Consider the following 23,292-nt stretch of genomic DNA (forward strand, 5'->3'; position numbering starts at 1 on the left):
CTAGAAGTCGTGGTGGCCTAGTGGGGAAGTCGTGGTGGCCTAGTGGGGAAGTCGTGGTGGCCTAGTGGGGAAGTCGTGGTGGCCTAGTGGGCAAAGAACCAACCTCTCGAGTATGAGGGCGCGGGTTCGATTCCAGGTCAGGCAAGTACCAATGCAACTTTTCTAAGTTTGTATGTACTTTCTAAGTATATCTTAGACACCAATGACTGTGTTTCGGATGGCACGTTAAACTGTAGGTCCCGGCTGTCATAGAACATCCTTGGCAGTCGTTACGGGTAGTCAGAAGCCAGTAAGTCTGACACCAGTCTAACCAAGGGGTATTGGGTTGCCCGGGTAACTGGGTTGAGGAGGTCAGGCAGGGCAGTCGCTCCTTGTAAAGCACTAGTACTCAGCTACATCCGTTTAGACTGGAAGCCGACCCCAACATAGTTTGGGAAAAAAGGCTCGGAGGATACATTGTATACTAGTAGTATCATAGTGTAGTAGAAGCAGTTGGTTAGGTTTGCTATTTATATTGAAAAAAAAATAGTTTTATTTTCCATATTATCAATTTACATTACCAATCAATAAACACTTAGGTACTTATTTTTCATGAAAGATTTCAAGATTAAGCTGTCATTTTATTTAAGCTTTGAGCTACTGCGGTTTTTTTTCATATTTTGAAACACTGCTGAACAAATAAAAATAAAGTAAGCAGTTTTATTTATTTTCTTTCCTAACAACAAAAAACGCCAAATAAAATTTAATCCTTCCTTAACATATTACTAGGTACCCGCAGAACATAATCGAATACTCTCGACGCTCACAACCCAAAATCAACCCTACCACTTCTTACATAAAGTATACAATCCTTTGCCTGAAAACTAAGTATCAACACACAGCTTTTCACTTAAACACGAGTATTGGATATTTGTTACCAATCAGACATATCAATATTATTGGATCAATGGAGAGACTGTCAGTTTTAATTGATACATCCTTGTCAATCATGAAATTGCTTTGGAAGTTCGACGAGATTTTGGAGTGGTTCAAAGTGTTTACGTACGTAAGTGGTTACGTACAACACAGATTATTTGAAGGGTTGATTTAGTAGTTTGTGTTAACTATGAGTATTCGGTGGGTTTGCTTGGCAATTTAATCTATTTTTGATCGGGAATTTTATGGCCATTTAATACTAACTATCCTAATCCTAACTAATATTATAAATGAGAAAGTAACTCTGTCTGTCTGTCTTTCTGTCTGTCTGTCTGTCTGTCTGTCTGTCTTTTCTTCACGCCTAAACTACTGAATCGATTTGTGTGAAATTTGGTACAGATATAGTTTGAAACTTGATAAAGGACATAGGATAGTTTTTATTACAAAAAAATATAAAAATAAAATTTATTCCGGACATATAGCGCCACCTATTGGTCAAACCTACCGGAAGTTACTATTCCACGCGAAAGAAGTCGCGGGCAAAAGCTAGTTAAAGATAAATCATGTAATATTTCCTTATAAATGTCCTTCTCGTAATAAATGAAAGTTATATACGTGATAATATTGTAATATCAGGTCTTAAAATCTACACACCAGTTGTCACTTGCTCCACATTTCATCCACAGCGGCTTACGCCGAGACGTGGATGACAAATGACTGGCGTACTTTTACGTGTCTTGTCTGTATTTACCAGTAAACCTTGGTATATGTTTTCTGACACATGACTTGAAGGATGTCAAGTCATAGTGCGAACGGATTTTCTGGTAATCTTTGGAAAAATGTTAGCTATGTGGACTAAGTTCTTTCCTGAAATAATGCAATAAAAATCATGATAGCATTTATTTATTTTACGAAGTCAAATAACGCCGATTTCAAATAATTTTGTGCTTTCATTTATTTATTTGTAGACAGATTCCGCCTGTATCATGCAGCGTACATTAATAACTCTTGATATTGCACTAATTTGTCACATCAGACGCAACATCTAACATATTCCCCAATAAATTTTCAAAATAAACATCCATTTAAAATAAACAAAACTTCGCTAAACGTTGCTTAACGTTTCAAAAGTAGGTGAAACAAAATTAATAAAAATCATTATTTTTAATGTCTTCCGACTTGTGGCCGGTAACTCTTTTCGTGAAATTTATAAACATGACACATTTTCCCGAACCGCGCGTCGTCAGAACTTCAAGACAGTTATTGAACGAATTACATGCTGTAACATGGATGATGATCGAGATTAAATGTTTATAAACATTGATATTAATAAAGTTTTTGATCACAGTCAGTTTTAATAACTACATGTGTTGAAATGTTATGTTTATTTTCTGGTAGCTGACTTTAGTGTTACAAAATGAAAACTGTTTAATTTTTCGTGTGATTCGTGACCTCTTATAATCAATCAAAAAACAAATATGATTAAAATTAATATTACACCAGGAAAAGTCGTGAAAAAAAAAACAGTATTTGAGCTTGGAGCCTAACTTCTGCTTTCATTACCTTACACAGCTCTTTATGGCGATAATTTTCAACTCAAAACAATAAGCATTTATTTATATTTTTTTTATTATTTAAGAGTCTCCCAGTCCCACGTATATTTTACAGCATGACTCACAAAATACTTCCAGCCAGTCATTCAAAACTGATTTAAGAGTCCCAAATCTTTCTTGACGGCTGTTTACAGTTGATAAATCCAAATAAATAATATGAAGTTGTTTACATTGCTGCAAGGGGAAATGTCGCCAGTAACTCTTTATTTTGTTTGTATAAATTATATTATTATGAAGGCCCAGTGGTACTTGACACAGATGTGGTTGCTCAATCCCTTAAAGTTGTGTTTTGGATTTAGAATTTCAGATGTAAATGAACTTTGAACCACCAATTGGCAGATTGCTGTGGTTGAATTTGATTTAGTGAATGGTTTTTGTTGTCTGCTGACACCGTTTGAATTAAGATTTAATGAAATGAGAATTATGATAATAAAAAAACATTAATAGAAAATCTGTGTGATTTTATAATTAGCCAGATAATTAGCTAGAAGTATTCAAATAAACCGGCCAAGTGCGAGTCGGACTCGCGCACCGAGGGTTCCGTACAAATCCTGTATAGATAAAAAGCGAGTCTCGCGCCAGCCGCAACTTTCCACATAGATAGGTTTGACTGCCATTGTGGGATCGATAGCAAAGATCAGATATAGTTATGGGAACTCCTTTACAATTTATAACGTAACCTTGTGTTGGAGCTTATTTTATTTTAGGTGATGAGAATTCACTACTAATGGGATCTTTTATTTTTGAGGGATTAATCACCTAACGAGCCCCAGTTTCAGGTTTTTTTCGAAACTGCCTGACGACTTGTAACTGTCGAATTGTAACAACGACTGCTAGAGAGTAGGATTCGGGGCTGCTGGCTTTATGTTTCTAGAGCCTTGACAAAAGTGTAATTCTGTCCCTTTCTTTGTTTTATAAAGTCGGCTTTATTTTATTTTGTAGCATTTTACAAACAAATCCAACTTCAAACATATAAAAAAGCAACAAGAAAACAAAAGCAAGAAAGAAATTAAAAAGATGTTAGGTGCATCGGTCTAGAAGTCGGTGTCTAGAGGATGCATTATATTTATTTTAGCACCGAGATCTAGACCGATGCATATAAACAGTTTTCTTGATGATTTTAGAAGTTGTTTTTTTTTTTTTGTAAAAAGTTTTTATTTTTAACTTTTGTGAAAAGTTCTCGTCAATACGAATAATATAAGCCCAAACACGACGTTACTAAATCATACCGTTGAGGAGTTCTCTCGACTTTCTCACGTCTCCATCATCAAGAAAGCTCTAAACCTTCACTGTTTGATAGTATCACCAGACATACATCTGAGAATCAAGTTTTAATCCTATGCATGCCTACAATTTCTGATAGTTGCCCTCGATTTCTCAGGATTTCCATCATCAGATCCTGACCGAATGACAATGGAAATAAACGACGAGTATACTCTTTTACTAAAAAGAAATGATTTCTCAAATCCGTCAAACTTGGTCGTTTAAATTCCCCATTAAAATGAGGAAAATATTTGATTTGATTTGATAATATTTTAATATTTTATGTAACTTCAAATTTATCATTTTCGCATTTTTTCCTTTATCTGTACTATATAACGTTGCTTCTTGCCGAATTTCAAGATTCTGAGTTCACGGGAAGTACCTTGTAGGTTTTGATTCCCTAGCGTGTGACGGAAATTCGTCCAAGGTGTCGGTATAACTGCTGTATCTTTTGATCGCGTTAACTTAGATGTTTGATTTTTTCACTGCCTAAAGGGACAATAGACCTAGGTATTTGGTATAAATTTCAATTTGATACCTTTATTCGTTCGTGAGAAATAAGGTAGTAAGTTTCATTTTATTAAAATATTTTTTTTAACATTATATAACTGAAAAAATGAGATTTTCGTAATTTTTCCTATATTTGCATTATATGACAATACTTCATGCCAAATTTCAAGACTCTGAGTTTACGGGAAGTATCCTGTAGGTTTTGATTCCTTTGCGAGTGTCGAAAATTTGTTGAAAATATCGACATAATCGGCTGTATCTTTTGATTGGCTTGGCTTAGAAGTTTGATATTTTCACAGCTTAAAGGGACAATAGACCTGAGTACTTCATGTGAATTTCAGCTTGATACGTCCACGCGTTCTTGAGATAAAGGGTCTTGACAGACAGACAGACAGACAGACAGACAGACAGACAGACAGACAGACAGACGGACAACAAAGTGATCCTATAAGGGTTCCGTTTTTTCCTTTTGAGGTACGGAACCCTAAAAAGCAACAAGAAAACAAAAGCAAGAAAGAAATTAAAAAGATGTTAGGTGCATCGGTCTAGAAGTCGGTGTCTAGAGGATGCATTATATTTATTTTAGCACCGAGATCTAGACCGATGCATATAAACAGTTTTCTTGTTGATTTTAGAAGTTGTTTTTTTTTTTGTAAAAAGTTTTTATTTTTAACTTTTGTGAAAAGTTCTCGTCAATACGAATAATATAAGCCCAAACACGACGTTACTAAATCATACCGTTGAGGAGTTCTCTCGACTTTCTCACGTCTCCATCATCAAGAAAGCTCTAAACCTTCACTGTTTGATAGTATCACCAGACATACATCTGAGAATCAAGTTTTAATCCTATGCATGCCTACAATTTCTGATAGTTGCCCTCGATTTCTCAGGATTTCCATCATCAGATCCTGACCGAATGACAATGGAAATAAACGACGAGTATACTCTTTTACTAGAAAGAGATGATTTCTCAAATCCGTCAAACTTGGTCGTTTAAATTCCCCATTAAAATGAGGAAAATATTTGATTTGATTTGATAATATTTTAATATTTTATGTAACTTCAAATTTATCATTTTCGCAATTTTTCCTTTATCTGTACTATATAACGTTGCTTCTTGCCGAATTTCAAGATTCTGAGTTCACGGGAAGTACCTTGTAGGTTTTGATTCCCTAGCGTGTGACGGAAATTCGTCCAAGGTGTCGGTATAACTGCTGTATCTTTTGATCGCGTTAACTTAGATGTTTGATTTTTTCACTGCCTAAAGGGACAATAGACCTAGGTATTTGGTATAAATTTCAATTTGATACCTTTATTCGTTCGTGAGAAATAAGGTAGTAAGTTTCATTTTATTAAAATATTTTTTTTAACATTATATAACTGAAAAAATGAGATTTTCGTAATTTTTCCTATATTTGCATTATATGACAATACTTCATGCCAAATTTCAAGACTCTGAGTTTACGGGAAGTATCCTGTAGGTTTTGATTCCTTTGCGAGTGCCGAAAATTTGTTGAAAATATCGACATAATCGGCTGTATCTTTTGATTGGCTTGGCTTAGAAGTTTGATATTTTCACAGCTTAAAGGGACAATAGACCTGAGTACTTCATGTGAATTTCAGCTTGATACGTCCACGCGTTCTTGAGATAAAGGGTCTTGACAGACAGACAGACAGACAGACAGACAGACAGACAGACAGACAGACAGACAGACAGACAGACAGACAGACGGACAACAAAGTGATCCTATAAGGGTTCCGTTTTTTCCTTTTGAGGTACGGAACCCTAAAAATTGCCAATTGAACCAGGCTTTGCAAGATAGTTATCTTTTTTTTTTAGTATAAGAGCATGTATATTTTTTACGTTGTCTCCAATATTTGTATGTCAATCAATATGCAGTATCGAACTTATAAATATGCAGACAGAAAACATATTAAAAAGGTAACGAGTAAGACACAGCATTTTACCCAGTTATACCTTTTGTAGCAGATACTTATGACCCACATAATAAGGAGAATAGAAACATAGGCGCAACCATTCTTTCCTTAAATTTACAACGGACAGACCCACGGGTCCTCTTATCTCGTAATATTATTTAATAAAGGAAGCAAGGGTTTTCTGAAATCCAACGTGTAACTAAACTAAATTACGAAAAGACCCTAAATTGATGAACTTAATACAATTACAGCGGATATTTGAATGAAAATAAAGGTGTTTATTTTGGGGCAAAAAATGTAGTAATTTCTAAGGGGTAGTTTAATTTAGGTGAAGTACAGTTAATTTGAATTTACAGCGTACTCGTCAATGTAATGAAGTGTACTTGTAGTGATTAAAGTATTGTCAACGCTTAAAGTATCTTAAATTAAGTTAGTGTTAAGTCAAAATTATATTTAGTTTAACAGACTAAAATTATATAGGTAATAATTAACTGTAACATAAGCATTTTCTTTGTTCCAGATGATAGAAAAGCAAGAAAATGTTAAAGAAACCCTTCGTCCAGGAACATCACTCGTTAAGCTGAAGATGTGGTAGTGGCCAGCCACCATGGATACCTTCGCCGTGGTGACGTCTTTACTTGGACTGATATGCTTCTGCTCAGGTAAGACTTAAGTTAAACTTCTATACAAGCCTAAGTTTTTTGATTCTTCATTAAAATAACTAAAATAATACAATACATTCAACACAGTCTGTAGCAGATCACGACTAGACATATAGATAAGCATCTGCCAGGTGCGTCTCATTACCGAACAATTTTTACAAACTCGTATATTTAGTTCATGTAAAATACAGTATACGGTTATCGACAAAATATTTTGGACAAAATCAAGTCCATAAATAGCACGTTCTACCTCTCCTGTGGAAGAAAATTTCTCCTCAAATGACGTAATACTCAACTTATTCAATACAAAATGTAAAATCGAAAGCAACTTCCTAGGTACAAGAAGAAGTCATTGCTCACTTTGATTTAAGTGGTCCTTAGCATGATAATCGTCACGTAGGCGAAGCTGCACTATTGTCCGACTGTAGTCCACGATGTCCCAGTTCCATATATTGGACACAGCTAAAAGCAACTAAAAGCTACTTAGCACTTCCTAACCTATTTATCTTAATATTTTACTGTATAGTTGCCTAAGAGCACACTGTAAACTTTAAGTAGGCCGATAGTTTGTTTGGGATCATAAATAAGTATGAAGATGAATGGTAATACACACATTACAAAGATTAGTTTTTTATTAGGTTTTCAGCCAGTATTGGGCGACTCAAAGCTTTGATTAGAATCAAGATTTTCTTAAAAAAAGCCAACCATCGGCTCAACTAAGTATCGGTTGACTGCTTAGTCTACAGTCTGCCCTCTTAAGTAGATGTCATACAATGAAAGACGAACGAAAGCAAGTTCCAAATAAATATTTCCCCATTTAGCAAGAAAAACGAGAGAGACAATTAGGCCAGCAATTTGTCTCTATTCTAAATTTGACTTCTGTTCAAAGCGGCCCTAATTCCGCACCGTGATAAATAAAGCCAATAGAATCGTTGACACGGTTATTTCGGTGGCCGTATTGCCACAAATCTTAGATGGTACCGCAAGGCACTGAATGTATGGGGATCGCAACCCCATGGGACCAAGGCCAGCTATTACTGTTGAACCTTGACTTTGCTTATTCTTTTGGATAATTTTGTTGTTTATTTGTTTAATTGGCTTGACAAATTAGGGTTGTAAATGTTTGTTTGTAAAAAATATAATTGCATTTTTTAGTTTTCTTTTGCATTTGCATTAGTTTTCTCGGGTATGCATATAGATATTTGACTTACTAAAAATCAAACATAATTTGATTCTTGATTCTATCGATTTTGTGAAATAGGTAGATGCAGGTATTTAAGATTTTATAACCGATACTTAATTAGGAATAGTTGGTTTCAGAAGATATTCCTATGATTCTATTTTTGGCTTAAAATGGAAGAGTAACAACCCTAAATTCAACTTCATATACGTTACCCAATAAAAAACCCAAAAAACCATTTTACACTCAATAAAAACGACCACTGTTTCAAAGCGGTAAAAATCGTGTTTTACAAAATAAACACAGTAAGTAAATGATACTCCCGGGACTAATGGTAAGCGGGAAGCGTAACTTATTGACAAATCTCATTAGTTTAACAAAACACATGTGTGTGCCGCATCTGTCTGTCGCGTATTTTATAGTCTATGGCGGTTTGATGCCGTATCTGGTCATTGTCCAAGTTGATTTTAAGAATTAATGCCGTTTTGGTCAATAAATATAAAAAAAGATTTTATATACAGCTAACACATGAAATAATATCAGTCTTCAAGTACAATTGGGGGTTGTAGATTGCATTGAAATAAAAATGTTTATCTTATTTCATTGTTGGATAATCTGGCAATAACATATTCAAGACTTTTATAGACACAAGCCGATGGTTGACTGGTACAGAATGCTCTTTGCAATAAGTCTACCAATGTACCATTTTTTGTACATTTATTTAAATTAATAAATATTAACCATTCATAGGATACTGGTATTAGGTATATAATTTATCTATCGAACTATCAACATCAAAACTAAAAAAAAAACACTTTCATTGATCACATTATCACAGCATTTTTTTTAAACTACACTAGAATCACAGCAGGGTTTCTCCACTACCCTACAGAACTTCAAAGCAGGACAGAATTTGCCCATCAAAGCGTAAAGAAGTTAAGCTAATGTTGTATGAAGCCCATCTTTTGTAACTAACGCTTAACAACAATATACGGTGAAAAAACTTTAACATGCATTGAAAGCGTATCAAAATGATGATTTATAGTATTTTTTGTACTCTGCTATTTTTTATGAACATTGTTAGCACAGCTAAGTTCCGAGTCTATCAACATTTGCCTTCCGAATCTATAAAGATCTAATATTAAAACCTTTATTTTTAGATATTAAACACTCATGATATGATAGGACTAAAAATAATTCTGAAATGTGATCATTAATAAACGTTTTCAGTTTTTCACAGTCACCTATTGTAAATGTCTATCTACACACTACTTATCTATAAATAGCCAGCATAGAGGCTTTTTATAGCTATTTATAGGATACATGATTTTTTTCACGTCTAGACATATAGTTACAGCGGTCATAGACAAGGTTTCATTGTAGTTCGGACCTTCTAGTTTCATACACAAAATAATCTGTGGCCCGATTTACTTTATAAAAAATCCATTTGTTGTTTATGGATCGCCTAAAATTGGTGGAGTTTTAATGGAGTTTTCTGTGTTCAATAGCTTCCGTCGATGGGGTTATGGGAAAATTACGTTATGGAGTAAAAATACACGTTCAAGCTTTATCCGGGTACAAAGGGATATGTGACAGACCTTTTATTTTTTATTATCCAAAAGTATTTTGCAAGGGCATTTTTTGCATTTTTTGCAAAGTATACCGTGAATTAGATTAGCTTGTATAAAATCATAAAAATTGTTGTAAGTATCGGAAATAGTTAAAGTGGAGTTCGAACAATGATTGCGCATCAAGAAAAATTGGCTTTAAAACCTAAAAACAGTGCTAACACTGGCAACAGAAAAAAAATGTAGCTAGAATACAAAGGGCTTGTTCGTTTAGTGAACATCATTGTTCGATATTTGAAAATCGGTCGGTATCCCAAACGCCACTAGCCCAAACAAAGGTATGACGTTTATGAACATTGACACGTGTGTGCGACCCCTAATAAAACTACATTTTTTCATAAAGTTCTAGAACTGAGTACCATTTTTATAGGCATGATGTAAATCAGTCTAAATGGTGCTTTGTTCGTGAAGTTATGACCGAAATTGGAACTATTGATATTGCCTTGAACGGCTATTTTTCATAAATAGAATTGAATCATTGTTTCGTAGACACTAATTTCGTATTCAATCTTTTCATGAAGAAAGACATTGACGAATATTTTATTAGTACCGAACCTTGTCTTGAATCAATTTAGTTTGTTCTAGTCAGATATTCTTCTTTTACATTATCTAAATCTTTTTTAAAGAGAGATTACGTAACAAAAATAAAAAGCGTTGTTTTTGAAAAATTCGCAGCCGATTCTTATCTCTTTTCTAAATATAGTCGTTCGCTAACTAATCAGTAAGCAAGGAGCGGCTTTCGAGAACTTTTTTGTTTCGAAGATCAGATAACTTTAAGTCTGCAAACTACCTTTTTGTATTTTTTGGACGAAGTACCTGGTTCTAAGAGTAATGGCTTCCGATTTTGTATTATGTTTAGGCTTCTATTTGAGCCGACTTGGAAGTTGTCTTATAGGTACAACTTTTTTTATTGTCCTCTAAGAGACGGTCTGTTTTTGGTGTTTGGATTATAGTTTTACCTACTTAGTATAGTGATCTCTCTCTGTAATCAATCTACTTTATATTTGAGTAGTTGCTCTATCCCCTTCATTTATTAAGCGTTGCATGTACGTACATAGGTTCCTGAGTATTTAAAACTTTCTCCTAGAATAGGACAAAACATGTCTAATCGAGTTTTTTATAGAGTCTTATACTTTAAAATAAAAGTATCTGTAGGAGTCTCAACACAGCAATACAAGAAAATTCAACAGCAAATCGAAACTCTAACAACTTTTTGTGTAGTATCAAAATCTGTTATTCCATCTGCCCACGCGCCGATCTGACATAACAACAAACCGTTCCTTTTGAGACGACGCGACTGTCGCCGACGCATTTCCGTAAACACGCTGTCAAATGGCTACACCTTGCGAAACCAAACAAACTTTACAATCAATCATACATTTCACAACCTTAGGACTACGTAATAAGGTTCAATTTTGCAGGACAGCGTTTTGCATTTGAGAAATTCGGTGTTGTTTATTACACGGCTAGCTGCCCCAGTTCCAGCCAGGTATCGGTCCCTAAGAAAGATGACACTGTGTCAACAATTTGTCCCTTCGTGCATTAGACCGCCTTACAAGACAAACATGGTAACTCACGAAAAACACATTTCAGTAATCCGGCCATCCGTCGAGCTAATTCTTAGCACATGTTCTTGCTTTTTTGCGCCATAAAATATAAGTGTTATTTCATTAAGCGTGTCGTTGGGCCGTTTGTGAGTATAGTTCATTTAGTAGGAATCGTCAAGGCATCAGTTTCACGTGTTCGTGTTATGTTGAATGTGTCAAAATGCTACCAATAAAACACTAAAGTTAGATAATGGTGTTTATTGTTACAATTTTTGAGCGGGTCGGGAATTTTATGGTAGACTTACCTACACTGTATATTTTTTATATTGAATTTTCTAGATAAAGTGATAACTAATGTTATTCTGCTATTTAGATGCTTTTGAATTATATATTTTTTTATTTCAGCATTTCAAAAAAAAAAGTCGTGGTGGCCTAGTGGGTAAAGGACCAACCTCTCAAGTATGAGGGCGCGGGTTCGATCCCAGGTCAGGCAAGTACCAATGCAACTTTTCTAAGTTTGTATGTACTTTCTAAGTATATCTTAGACACCATTGACTGTGTTTCGGATGGCACGTTAAACTGTAGGTCCCGGCTGTCATTGAACATCCTTGGCAGTCGTTACGGGTAGTCAGAAGCCAGTAAGTCTGACACCAGTCTAACCAAGGGGTATCGGGTTGCCCGGGTAACTGGGTTGAGGAGGTCAGATAGGCAGTCGCTTCTTGTAAAGCACTGGTACTCAGCTGAATCCGGATAGACTGGAAGCCGACCCCAACATGATTGGGAAAAAGGCTCGGAGGATGTTCAGCGTCAATTATTATTGTTACATCGAACTCGTTATATAAAAAACAGCATGATTAAACTAATTAGACGCGTGACAACATTTGCGATAACAACTTCATAGAGCGTTGCCCCGGGGGGATAGAACAAAAGCCAGGACTCGTTCGAAAAATATGTTTTAATTTCGCACTAATTACGTACGTGCAGTCAGTTGTAATGTCGCGAACGTACTGGCAACTAATAACGACTAGCGCTTCATATTGCAAAGGGTTCCAAAATTGAACACGTGTTCGTTCGAAAAATCATGATTACCTCCTAAGGGAGCCAATCACTGCCATTAGAATTAGATATTCGAAATTCAAACGGCTATCAAGTTACTAGGGGTGACAGTTCTGGCAGTTATGGACATTTCAAATGTTCACTCAGTCTGTAATTACGTAATTACATGAAGCAATGTGATTTTTTCTGCGTAAATAAATTTAACTGCACACGATCAAAGGGATTTTATGGCTTTGATGATATAACGAGCCCACTGACAGCTTTATTGGAATATCAGTGTACCATATCAAAAGTGGCGTTAGTTTATATATCTATAAACCCAGATCGATTGAACTGAGTGCAATAGTATGTTCTAAAGTTTATTAGTTCGAGGCAATACGAGAGCTATCAATTTCGAACCGACAAAAAACATTAACGGATCAGTTCAAACGGACTTGCAACGGTTTGGAGTTGGTTGGCCGCGTGTCGCTCACCTTAAATGCGAAAGCCATGTCTCTATAACCGATTTTTTAAATTTACTTTTCTTTTGCGACGCGTGTCGACATGTGCCTGTAGTAAATTAGTAGGGGACACGAATCACCCTCGCGAACTTTTTTTTAACAAAGATGCTTGAACAATAGCGCGTAACTACTCGCGTGTGAGTTGTGAAGTCACTCCCGCCGGCGTTGGCGTGTTCCCTGCGACATAAATATCATAATTTTGAGTAGCAACACTTATTTGTTACGAGCCGAAGTAACGATGCATTTGATTTAATTTAGAGAAATTGAAAACAGCGTTCCTACTTGGGCAAGTTTTGTTTTCTCTGTAGCCTTAACACATACATACAAATAAGGGAGAAACTAAAACCGATATTAGGTAAAAAGCATCATACAGTTTTAAAATACATCAATATTGACATCGTATCATAAAACTTTACGTCCTAAACATAAACCTGAGGAAGGATATATCGATACATCGAGTGTAATATATCTAATGATCGATACCTACATACGCAGAGTTCTAACGCACAACTAAGCGATAAAGTTAGTTTTATGCGCGATAAACATAAACAATATTTTATGTTACTCGCAATCTGCTAAATCTTATTTTTATCTCTGCACGTTCAGGAATGTGGGGCTAGGAAATCAGCGATTTTTGAAACTATCGATCTTCGTCTGTGGAGAATTGTATCATACTTAGAGTAAAGTATTGTTTCACAACTGTTTAATTAGCTATTTTTTCTTTTCTATTTTCTGTCAGTTTTTCATTTACACCATCGCCAACTTATTGATTAGCTCTTTTTGAAAAACATGAACATGTGTCAAAAGTAGCCTATGTATATCTGAAGTATGTAACTATACAACGTCCACTGCTGATTATATACTCACCCATTGATGTCCAAAAAGACCGATTGGAAACAGCCTGCGTGCGACCAAAAATCGCTCCCGCTTCTTCTATGGCCACGCACTACTATCTACGGAGTGAACCGTATCATATCTGTGTTCTTTACGATGGCGACACCTAATTTATAGCCGTCACTGACGGTCTATGGTCGTCTATGGTCAATATTTTTTGCTCTATATCCATTCATATGGTGACTCTTGGGTGCTATGGGTCGATGTTTTTTATAAACCACCTTTTAAAGGAGTTCTTTGGTTGGATTTTAGCTCATTTGTGGATAATGTATTTATTTTATGTTTTCTGATGATTATTTTGATAAGTAACCCAAGTGTAGCTTCTTCATAGTAGCGGTCCTGTTTTGTCCAAATACAATGATCGAACATGCTTCCTTAAATTGTTAATATTCATGTCTTATTATTTGTTTTTGATATTATAGGTAAACATAATAATATTATTTAAGAAAATAGTTTACTAGTCTGTTGTAAAAGAAACTTCATAAAAGAATGCAAACACGCGAACCACCCATTATTTTTGTCACCATCCACTGTTCACAACGACAGTTTTTTTTCCAACTTTTTGAGAGTTTCTGAAGGGTCTCAACTTTGGGGATTGTATTATGTAAAAGCTAAACATGTCTAAATACGTCATGCTGTTATAGAGAAAAGAAAGAAATAATTATTGAAGGTTTTCTCCATTCAAGATAGTGTTATATTGTTTACTACTATTAATTTTAAGCAATACATGCATTGTGTTGTCCTTTTTTACTAAGATACATATTATTATTTTTACGTAATTGGGCCACCAAATACTTTCCCAAAATACGTAAAAATAGGGCTATCCACACAAATGCATAGATAGCAAATCGAATGGAGATTCAATTATAGATTAGCCCTTGTATCGTACCGCATGCACAACTCTGGGACACGTGAATAAATAAACACAATTACGACACACAAAAGCATAATCCCTATTGATTTCCTTCGCAAAATACAACATCGCCAATGAAATCGACTCGCATATCGATTATGAAGGTTCATTTTGCTAAAATCGGACACCGAATCGAATATTTTTTTCGTCGATTTTTTCTACGTCACAATAGCGCGTAGTAACAATAGACATACATCAATTCGAGTGTCAAAAACTAACATCTGCGCGTTCGTTGTAAACAGAGTAAAATAGTAGGGTCTCGGGGCACAGCATCCTAGGGGGACCCTCAGCTATGGGCAAGCCTGTGTTTATAGCTCATTATTATTGTGCGACGCTTTAGAGTAACTGCAAATGACATACTCCACCTATTATTAAAATAAAACTTAGGTCGGAAAGGGCTTTTGTTAGGCAAAATTTTAAAATAAAGCTTGTGTGTTGGTGAGAAATTGCAGTGGGTGGGATCGAACGTCGCCTTTCATGGCGCTGGCCTAACACGCTACTGCATAAACACTTGAATATAAGTGTTTACACAGTAATTTATATTGTTAGGGTCGTTGTGACGCAGAAGTAGTGTGCTAATGTTTGCCCTCAGACAAAAGAATCTGGTATTTTTTTGCAATACCATTCCAGACTCGGCTTAATAATCTACTAATTTTGTTATTACATCCAGCTTTAAAACCTTCATTGTTGTCATCAGGTCCAGTCAACGGTGGGATGAGCGATGACTACGTCAGCACGGGAGAAGCACCCTACATCATAGAACAGCCTATTGACGTCACGGTCGCGCGTCACCAGCCTGCGACCCTCAACTGCCGCGCTGGTGGCTCCCCCTCTCCCACCATACGATGGTACAAGGGGGGCGTCCTCGTAGTCTCAGACACCCACAGAAGCTTGCTCCCTGCTGGAGGACTGTTCTTCCTCAGAACCACTCATGGAAGAGCTCACTCCGACGCTGGCGTGTACTGGTGTGAAGCCACCAATCCTTACGGAACAGCAAGGAGTAGAAACGCAACTTTGCATGTTGCTGGTAAGTTAATTATTCAGTAATTTAGTAATTGTGCTGATTGCTGCTTTCTTCTTGCATGGGTAACAGTTTAATCTTGATTTGTAAGTGGAGCAAACGGTTTAAAAAAGTAGGAGCATGAACTTTTAACCTCAGTTTAGATGGTCATTCGCTCGTGTGATTACCGTACTTATCCACATGATTGCGCATTCGCTAAGCCATGTAAAGTGCAAATATGGGTCGCCGTTGACCTTTTTTGTTCGAAGGCGATGTGGACCTTTCGCATCGGGAGAAAAATATAAAAAAAAATCTATAGTTAAATTTATATCTTATCAGATAAGTTATTCGATGCTAAGGAATAGTCAATACGATATTACAAAAAAATAACCTAGAATACTAACTATATAATGACGAAATATTTTTCTCTAGTTCTTCGCGAGGAGTTCAGACTGGAACCAGTGTCGACTCAATCGGCGCAAGGAGAAACTGTGATACTGGAATGCTCTCCACCACGAGGGTCACCAGAACCTACCGTCTACTGGAAGAAAAACGGACAGATGCTGCATTTTGATGGCGACTCTAGGTTGGTAGTTTAACATTCTTTTTCAAAATCTTCTAGTTTGGATTTCAGTTTATTTTTTTGTTAAAAAGGTACATCCATCGGTCATATACCTAGCTTTAAATAATAAAAACTTATTTTGAAACAATCATAAAATAACTAGTCCAAAACATAGTGCACATTACCCTCTTTAGTACCTAGATCAAGAATGCCGATCGAAGTAAAACTCCACCTTCTGAAACCAACCGAACGAACATTACAAGCAATTTCAAACTTACCCTTAAAAGAACATGTTATCCGAAGTTACGGCGTCCGTGATAAAGGGTAGTTTGAAGCAAATTCGAGGGTAGCAAGCGCTCATACCGGAGTGGGATGGTAGGAACATGATAGTCTTGAATAGCTACTCGAACAGTCGTTTGATATCGGATATCTTCATACCTTCTACCGTGTTCATTGGCATGGAGTAAGTAGTAAATGGAGGACTAATGTACGAGTGAGATTTTAATGTTACTTCGAGGATTTCGAGACTGTGTCTAAAGAAGGTTCAAGTCAAAAAAATAATAGGGATTTGTAGCCCAAAACTCACTGATTAATTAAAATGATTATAAAGAAAAGTGACTCTAAAGACAAAAAATGTCTTAGTAATTCACTTCATAAAGATACGAGAACTGCGATATGAAAGATAATACAATAAAATGTGAGCAAATAGAAACATAAAAATTCAAAAACAATTAATGAACATTGACAATCCATTTTTATTACTTAATAATGTTTACGGGCAATCAAACTAGGTACTAATTTATGCGTATCTTAGCCACGGGAGCGAACAATCTTTTACGAGCGCGACTTTGTAATGGTCACAATTAACTGTCTGGGAATATTTATAGAGCCTTTGGAGACCTGATTAAGATCTTCAGACAATGATTTTTCCATTTATTTATAGGGTTTATAGATACTTTTATTTCGCTTTGTATCAATAGTTTGTGAATATTCTTAAATGCGTCGTAAACTAAATGAGATAAATAAAATTACTCGACAATTATCTCTCGATATCACTCTTAGGATGACGTCGTGTAACTAATACGTAAGTTTAAACTCGTTTAAACGAAATGACATAAACCTTAACACGGTGAATTGAATCTCGCTCAAAAGTTATATTGCCAATTTTCAGTTGGCTCTCTATGAATTTTTATGAGCGTCACATCTTGAGGGCGCGCAGTTACGTATGGTGGAGCATAAAAATAATTAACAGCAGTACGCGGAGAGGGAGGTACATCAAAGTTATAAAAGAAGGGGATATTTGAAGAGCTCGACAAGCAATCAAGTAAAAATCTCAATAGTTCTGACTCACCGGACCCTTTATTAAATGTTAATTTCCCATTGAAATATTCCGCCCCATATTTGAATGACTTTGTTACTATGCACTTTGTTCGAAGGAATAAAAAGCTTCATTATTAATATTAGAACAATTGTTTACTTTCAACGCTTATGATATTTTATTACCCCAGGATGCATTTAGTCGACGGTGGCAATCTCGTAATACAAGACGCTAGGCAAACCGACGCCGGAAGATATCAATGTATCGCGAGGAATGCGGCGGGAACGAGGGAATCGGCCATAGCAATGCTCCGAATACACAGTGAGTTACAATTCATTTCGTACCTCGAATTCGCAACTAGCGAAGATTTGTTGAATTCAATTCATAACTCGGTAATTTCTGTTTGCGACTCGACATTTGTGAGCCATTTCTCGCGAACACCTCTTTTGTCATGTAATTCAGCGAGACATTTCTCACTGCACAGTTAAGCCGTACTTAATCACGGGCCCGGAGGACGTGGTGGCGCAGACTGGAGGCAGCGTCACATTCCAGTGCCGAGTGGGGGGGGACCCCCTCCCGGACGTGCTGTGGCGAAGGACCGCTGGAGGTGGAAACATGCCACTCGGCCGCGTCAAAGTTCTTGACGACAGAAGCCTCAGACTCGACAACGTTATTCTAGGGGACGAGGGAGAATACGCTTGTGAAGCTGATAATTCTGTTGGCGCTGTGAGCGCTAGCGGGTACTTGACTGTTTATGGTTAGTACTCAGATTGAAATGTTTGATGTATCTACCTTTTTGCTAAACTTTTTTAGGTAATTTTAATTTAATTAATTAATAATAATTTGTGTTTTTTAGATCCGCCTTCAATAACTCTAAGACCCAATTCGGTGAATGTAGAAACCGGGACAATGGCCACATTCACATGTTCGGCTACAGGCAGACCCGAACCAACTATGTTCTGGAGCATAGAAGGCAACAGAACTATCATCTTCCCCGGTACATCCAGAGGCAAATACCACGCTACCACAGTACTAGATGGGGTAACTGTACTAACAATCAACGACACAAATAAAAATGAAAGTGGAAACACGATAGTTTGTTCGGCGGTAAACTTCGCTGGCAGTTCGTTTGTCAGAGGGAAACTAACCGTGACGTCAGACGATGACCGCCCACCGCCAATCATAACAAACGGGCCCTCTAACCAAACGTTACCTATAAAATCGATGGCAGTTTTCCCCTGTACAGCAGTCGGCACACCTGAACCAATCATCGCCTGGTATTTCGAAGGGGAAGCATTAATACAAAATCATAGAAGGAATGTTACTAATGACGGCACTCTCATATTGAAGGATTTGGACAAAACAGACAGCGGTACTTATACGTGTGTCGCGTCCTCGCATCATGGGAAATATGTGTGGAGTGGCGTGTTGCTTGTCGATAGCCCGATTAATCCGAATATTCATTTTTTTCGAGCTGCCGATGTGTCGTCTCTACCCGGACCACCAACAAAACCCCTAATATACAACGTTACAGAAACGAGCGTCACTATAACGTGGAATCAGAATAACAAGATTGGCTCATCATCTATACTCGGATATCAAGTAGAAGTATTTTCTAGAGAAACTTTATCCGGGAATAGCACTCCGAGGAATTCGAGAGGTTGGGTAGTATTGGCGAGGCGGGTCCATCATACACAATTCGTAGCAAAATCTTTAGTACCCGGAGTCACTTATATGTTCATAGTTCGGACGGAAAATTCCCACGGGCTGTCGGGTCCAAGCCCGGTATCCGACGCTGTAACGATTGGTGACGATGCAAACTCTTTATGGGAAACCGGAGTATTTTCAAATAATACTGAATTCAGAAACAATATTCTAACCGACAACATTGTAGAACTGATTGAAGCTACACCGATTGACTCGAAAACTATAAAACTCATGTGGGAAATACTGAATTTTTACTACTTGGAAGGTTTATTCATTTATTTCAGACCCCTAGACAATATAACGACCGAATATGAAATGAAAACTATTTTGCATTCCAACGATGTCTCGGGATATGAAATAACGTCTTTGCGAAAATATACGAAATACGAGTTTTTCCTCATACCATTCTATAAGAGGTTTGAGGGGAAGCCCTCAAATTCCAGAGTTGCTCAAACTTTGGATGATGGTAAATATCCAGATTATTTATTATTTTCATTCAACGTCTTTTGGCGTCTACATAATATGACTAACGTATTTTTTTTCTTGCAGTTCCCGACGGTCCACCAATTAACATAGAAATGTTAATTTTAAATACTACAACCGTTCATTTAAAATGGTCCCCTCCGGAGGCCCATTTGCAAAACGGAATTATTACTGGTTACAACGTGCTGGTTAATTGGCTGGACATACCTGCGAACAAATCCATGGTGGCCATCAACACGACCGTTCATCAAGCCACTAGTCTAATTATGACTAATTTGACGTCAGGTGTCAGCTATTCGGTCCAAATTGCCGCCGAAACTATCGTCGGGCTCGGCCCATTCAGCCAAAAAGTATATTTAAATATCGATTCTCGCTCCGTTGGACTCGACCCTTTATCCAGGTAATTGCATATCCCAAATAAAATCCGCAGAAATATAATAATCGCAAATGAAATGTCATTACATGTAACATCGGACGGACGGTCCTGACATATTTATTTTATTTCAGATACCCGATAAATGGGGAGGTGTCTATAGTGGCTGGGGACTTTGTTATGGAAACATGGTTTTACTTTTTGATTGGAGCGATTGTTCTGTTCAAAATAATTGTGATTGGCGGCATTATTTACGTGCGGAAGCACAACATTTTCGCCAAAAAGTCTGCTCTCCCTAACATTTATGGTAAGTGTTAGTTCATAGAGTGCACCACCCCACACAACAACGATTTTAATGAACGCTTCGGATATAAACCTTTGATTGTGTCGAGCACGTCGCTTTCACATAAAACAACTGACGATGCTAACTCGAAAATAAACAGTTATTCAGCTTATCTCGAATCGCTATTTTTTCCAAGGAATCAGCATCAGAATTTCAAAATTAAAAACATTCCTCGGGTGTCGTGGGGTGGTGCAGGGCGCCGAGCGTTTGTTTGATGGAGGCTTTGCCATGCGACGGTAAGGGAGGGGAGCTAGATTACTTTCGAGTTGAAAGGTAGCGCGAGCCCTCTCGTGAGCGCAGTGGATCTCTTTCACTTTGCATTCACGTTCGGGGTACAAAGGAATGATACAAATCCGAGAAATAAAGACCCAGTAAATGTAAATGTTTTCTATTTTGTTTTCTCCAGGCGATTCGTTTGTTGACTCACCCAGTTACCTTTAAGCCAATTTCCCCCGCTTTGTTTGTTTTATATTGCGTTTTACATCTTTTAAGTATTCAGTAAACGAGATCATTTGCATTCGGTTTATGAAATGGTTGTCAAATGGTATTACAATGAAGGAAATCCGTGGTATGCCTAATTGGAGATGTTGTTTTAGATTCCAACGGAACGAGCTTAGTGACTCAAATGAACATAAAAGCGGCCGTGTCTTTGTCTCATCCGCTCAGCAGTTGTTACAACAAGAACACGGTGACAAAAACTGAGTCACTGTTGTGGATGGAGAATCAACCGGGATTATGCATGTCCGGTACTCAAACGAATCAGGGCAAAGAGAAAGCCAACTCAGAATACGACAAAGTTACTCACCAATTACCTGAATATGCTGAAGTGACGTCTTCTCGAGCGAATGCAAATGAATGGAACACAAGTAAAACTGCAACTTCACCGGCGGCGTACGCCTCGGTTACTTTAGTTGCCAATACCAGGCAATGTGTGAGTTCATTGGTAAGTGTCCAATTATATAATGTTCTCGATTTCGAAAATTTGATGCTCTGCCAACTTGAATTTGAGCTATTTAATTTATTCACTCAACTGTAGCTTCAAGCTGCATTGAATTAATTGTTTGGGATGTAATTAATATCAGGCAATCGACACAAAAATGTTCGATGCTTTGCAGGAATTAAAATAGTTTTTATTTTCAACAGGGCTGGTTTCCACCAACTGGGAAGAATGTTGATTCATTCGACAATCGATACGCCCCTGAAGAGGAAATGTATCCAGCCAGCAATGGAGGCTACTATAATAGGAATGTGTACAGTGAAAAATACTTCCAAGGTCATCCAAACGTCCTCAAGTTTTACGACTTGCCTTCCTTAGAGAAGACTCAGAAGGCTCAAATAAGATACAATCAGAGCCTAGATGATAGAAAAGGTGATAAAAACTCAAAGACTGACGCCACACAGTCCCTAATAGGTCGCACTTATGGGATTAGTTCTAGGAAAAATTCCGAAACGGAATCGACGTATAGAGCATTTGGTGAAGAGGAGACTGACGAGGAGAATTATCCAGAAGACGGTGGTTATGACGAGTTGCAAGCGATGCAGCCGCAGCGGCAGAGACCACAGCATCAGTACGAAAGGCCTAATTTTGACAACGATGCGACGCGAACGCTGGCCAGACTGACGTCATTCAGACAGGGGCAGGGGCTGACAGGTGCCAAGCCTAGCCTAGCCCCCACCCATCCCCCTCCAGCGCCTCACCCCCGCGTTGACTCTGTAACGCGGTAGTATCACGCCTTGCCGGTTTTCGTCGACCTGTGCCAAACGGACGTATAGACCGATATCTTTCCTAATAGTGTAGTGACGTCACTAAGATCGCAGTTCTTCCTCACGTTGTACAGTTGCAGTATACTCGTGTAAAGAATCGTGATTCGTTTGTTCTTTTCAAAGTGGAAATGTGACAGTGAGTGACTTTGTTTTGGATCCTTGGTCCTGCGGACTGAAAAGGCCTATAAAATATGTGATTTGAAAACTGTATGGCCTATTTAACAGCGCACAATAACTGACAGTGATTTATTTGATGTTTTTTTTAATAATATATTTTCAAACTATTCCTAGTCTTTGTATCTATAGAGTATTGTAAATATTGTAAATAATAATTTAACAAATACGAATGTTCTTGAAGTAACTAAACTTGGTGAAGTTAATCAATTCTGATAAATGTTTACAATGTTATTATTGGAATTGGAAATTCAATTGATATATCCGTCTGAATATCAATAAACGAATTTGTAATCCTATATCATTAGTGTAAGTGTAAAGAATTAAAATAGAAACAACAAATTAACGCTTGGCAATAATTTGAAGTAAAATAACCTTATTCAATGATTCATAGCATTGTAAATAATAATACTAATAGATTTGAAACTTGAACGATAGTGTTTTGTTTCGGTACTGCATTTAGATAACAATAATTTATTCGAATAATAAAGTTATATTATTATAGTTCGGCCATTCAGAGAATGCGTTCCTGACACGTCGCGATTGAACTGACGACGTAACTACATTCATTGATTATTGATATAATAATGTTGTTTTAATGCTCCTCAATTGTTAAAACGGTAAACAACCAGCAAAAATATTTTTATCGTAACTGCAACGCCATTGCAAAGTTACGTCGTCAGTTCAATCGCGACGTGTCAGGAACGCATTCTCTGAATGGCCGAACTATAGTTCTATTAATCTGTATTTAATTAGTATTATTATTTAGTTTATTTCATGTGCCATATGTAGAGATCATAGCTAAATAATATAAAGTAACATTGGAGTTGTGAGATAAAATTCAAATGAAGCTTTTACAAAACTAAAATTATAATCTACGTAAGATCATGTGATATGAGTTTATATAGCCACTTGTTATAATATTAAATAGCACGACTTGTATTGCATA

The 23,292-nt window shown here is 36.9% G+C and overlaps 1 protein-coding gene across 3 annotated transcripts in view; it reads left to right on the forward strand.

Moving 5' to 3' along the window:
- LOC124632690 (roundabout homolog 1-like) overlaps positions 1-22,849 on the forward strand; it is a 57,135-nt gene extending 34,286 nt beyond the window's left edge. For all 3 annotated transcript variants that reach the window (XM_047167632.1, XM_047167633.1, XM_047167631.1), the window contains 10 exons: positions 6,760-6,901; positions 15,317-15,646; positions 16,052-16,205; positions 17,690-17,820; positions 17,984-18,256; positions 18,356-19,672; positions 19,756-20,089; positions 20,197-20,369; positions 21,002-21,348; positions 21,549-22,849. In XM_047167632.1, the coding sequence (XP_047023588.1) occupies positions 6,847-6,901; positions 15,317-15,646; positions 16,052-16,205; positions 17,690-17,820; positions 17,984-18,256; positions 18,356-19,672; positions 19,756-20,089; positions 20,197-20,369; positions 21,002-21,348; positions 21,549-22,130 (3,696 nt within the window). In that variant the 5' untranslated portion in view covers positions 6,760-6,846 and the 3' untranslated portion in view covers positions 22,131-22,849. The remainder of the gene's footprint in view (positions 1-6,759; positions 6,902-15,316; positions 15,647-16,051; positions 16,206-17,689; positions 17,821-17,983; positions 18,257-18,355; positions 19,673-19,755; positions 20,090-20,196; positions 20,370-21,001; positions 21,349-21,548) is intronic.
- Positions 22,850-23,292: the final 443 nt, after the last annotated feature.

The sequence above is a fragment of the Helicoverpa zea genome, chromosome 8 (genome assembly GCF_022581195.2).
Source record: "Helicoverpa zea isolate HzStark_Cry1AcR chromosome 8, ilHelZeax1.1, whole genome shotgun sequence".
Lineage (NCBI taxonomy): Eukaryota > Metazoa > Arthropoda > Insecta > Lepidoptera > Noctuidae > Helicoverpa > Helicoverpa zea.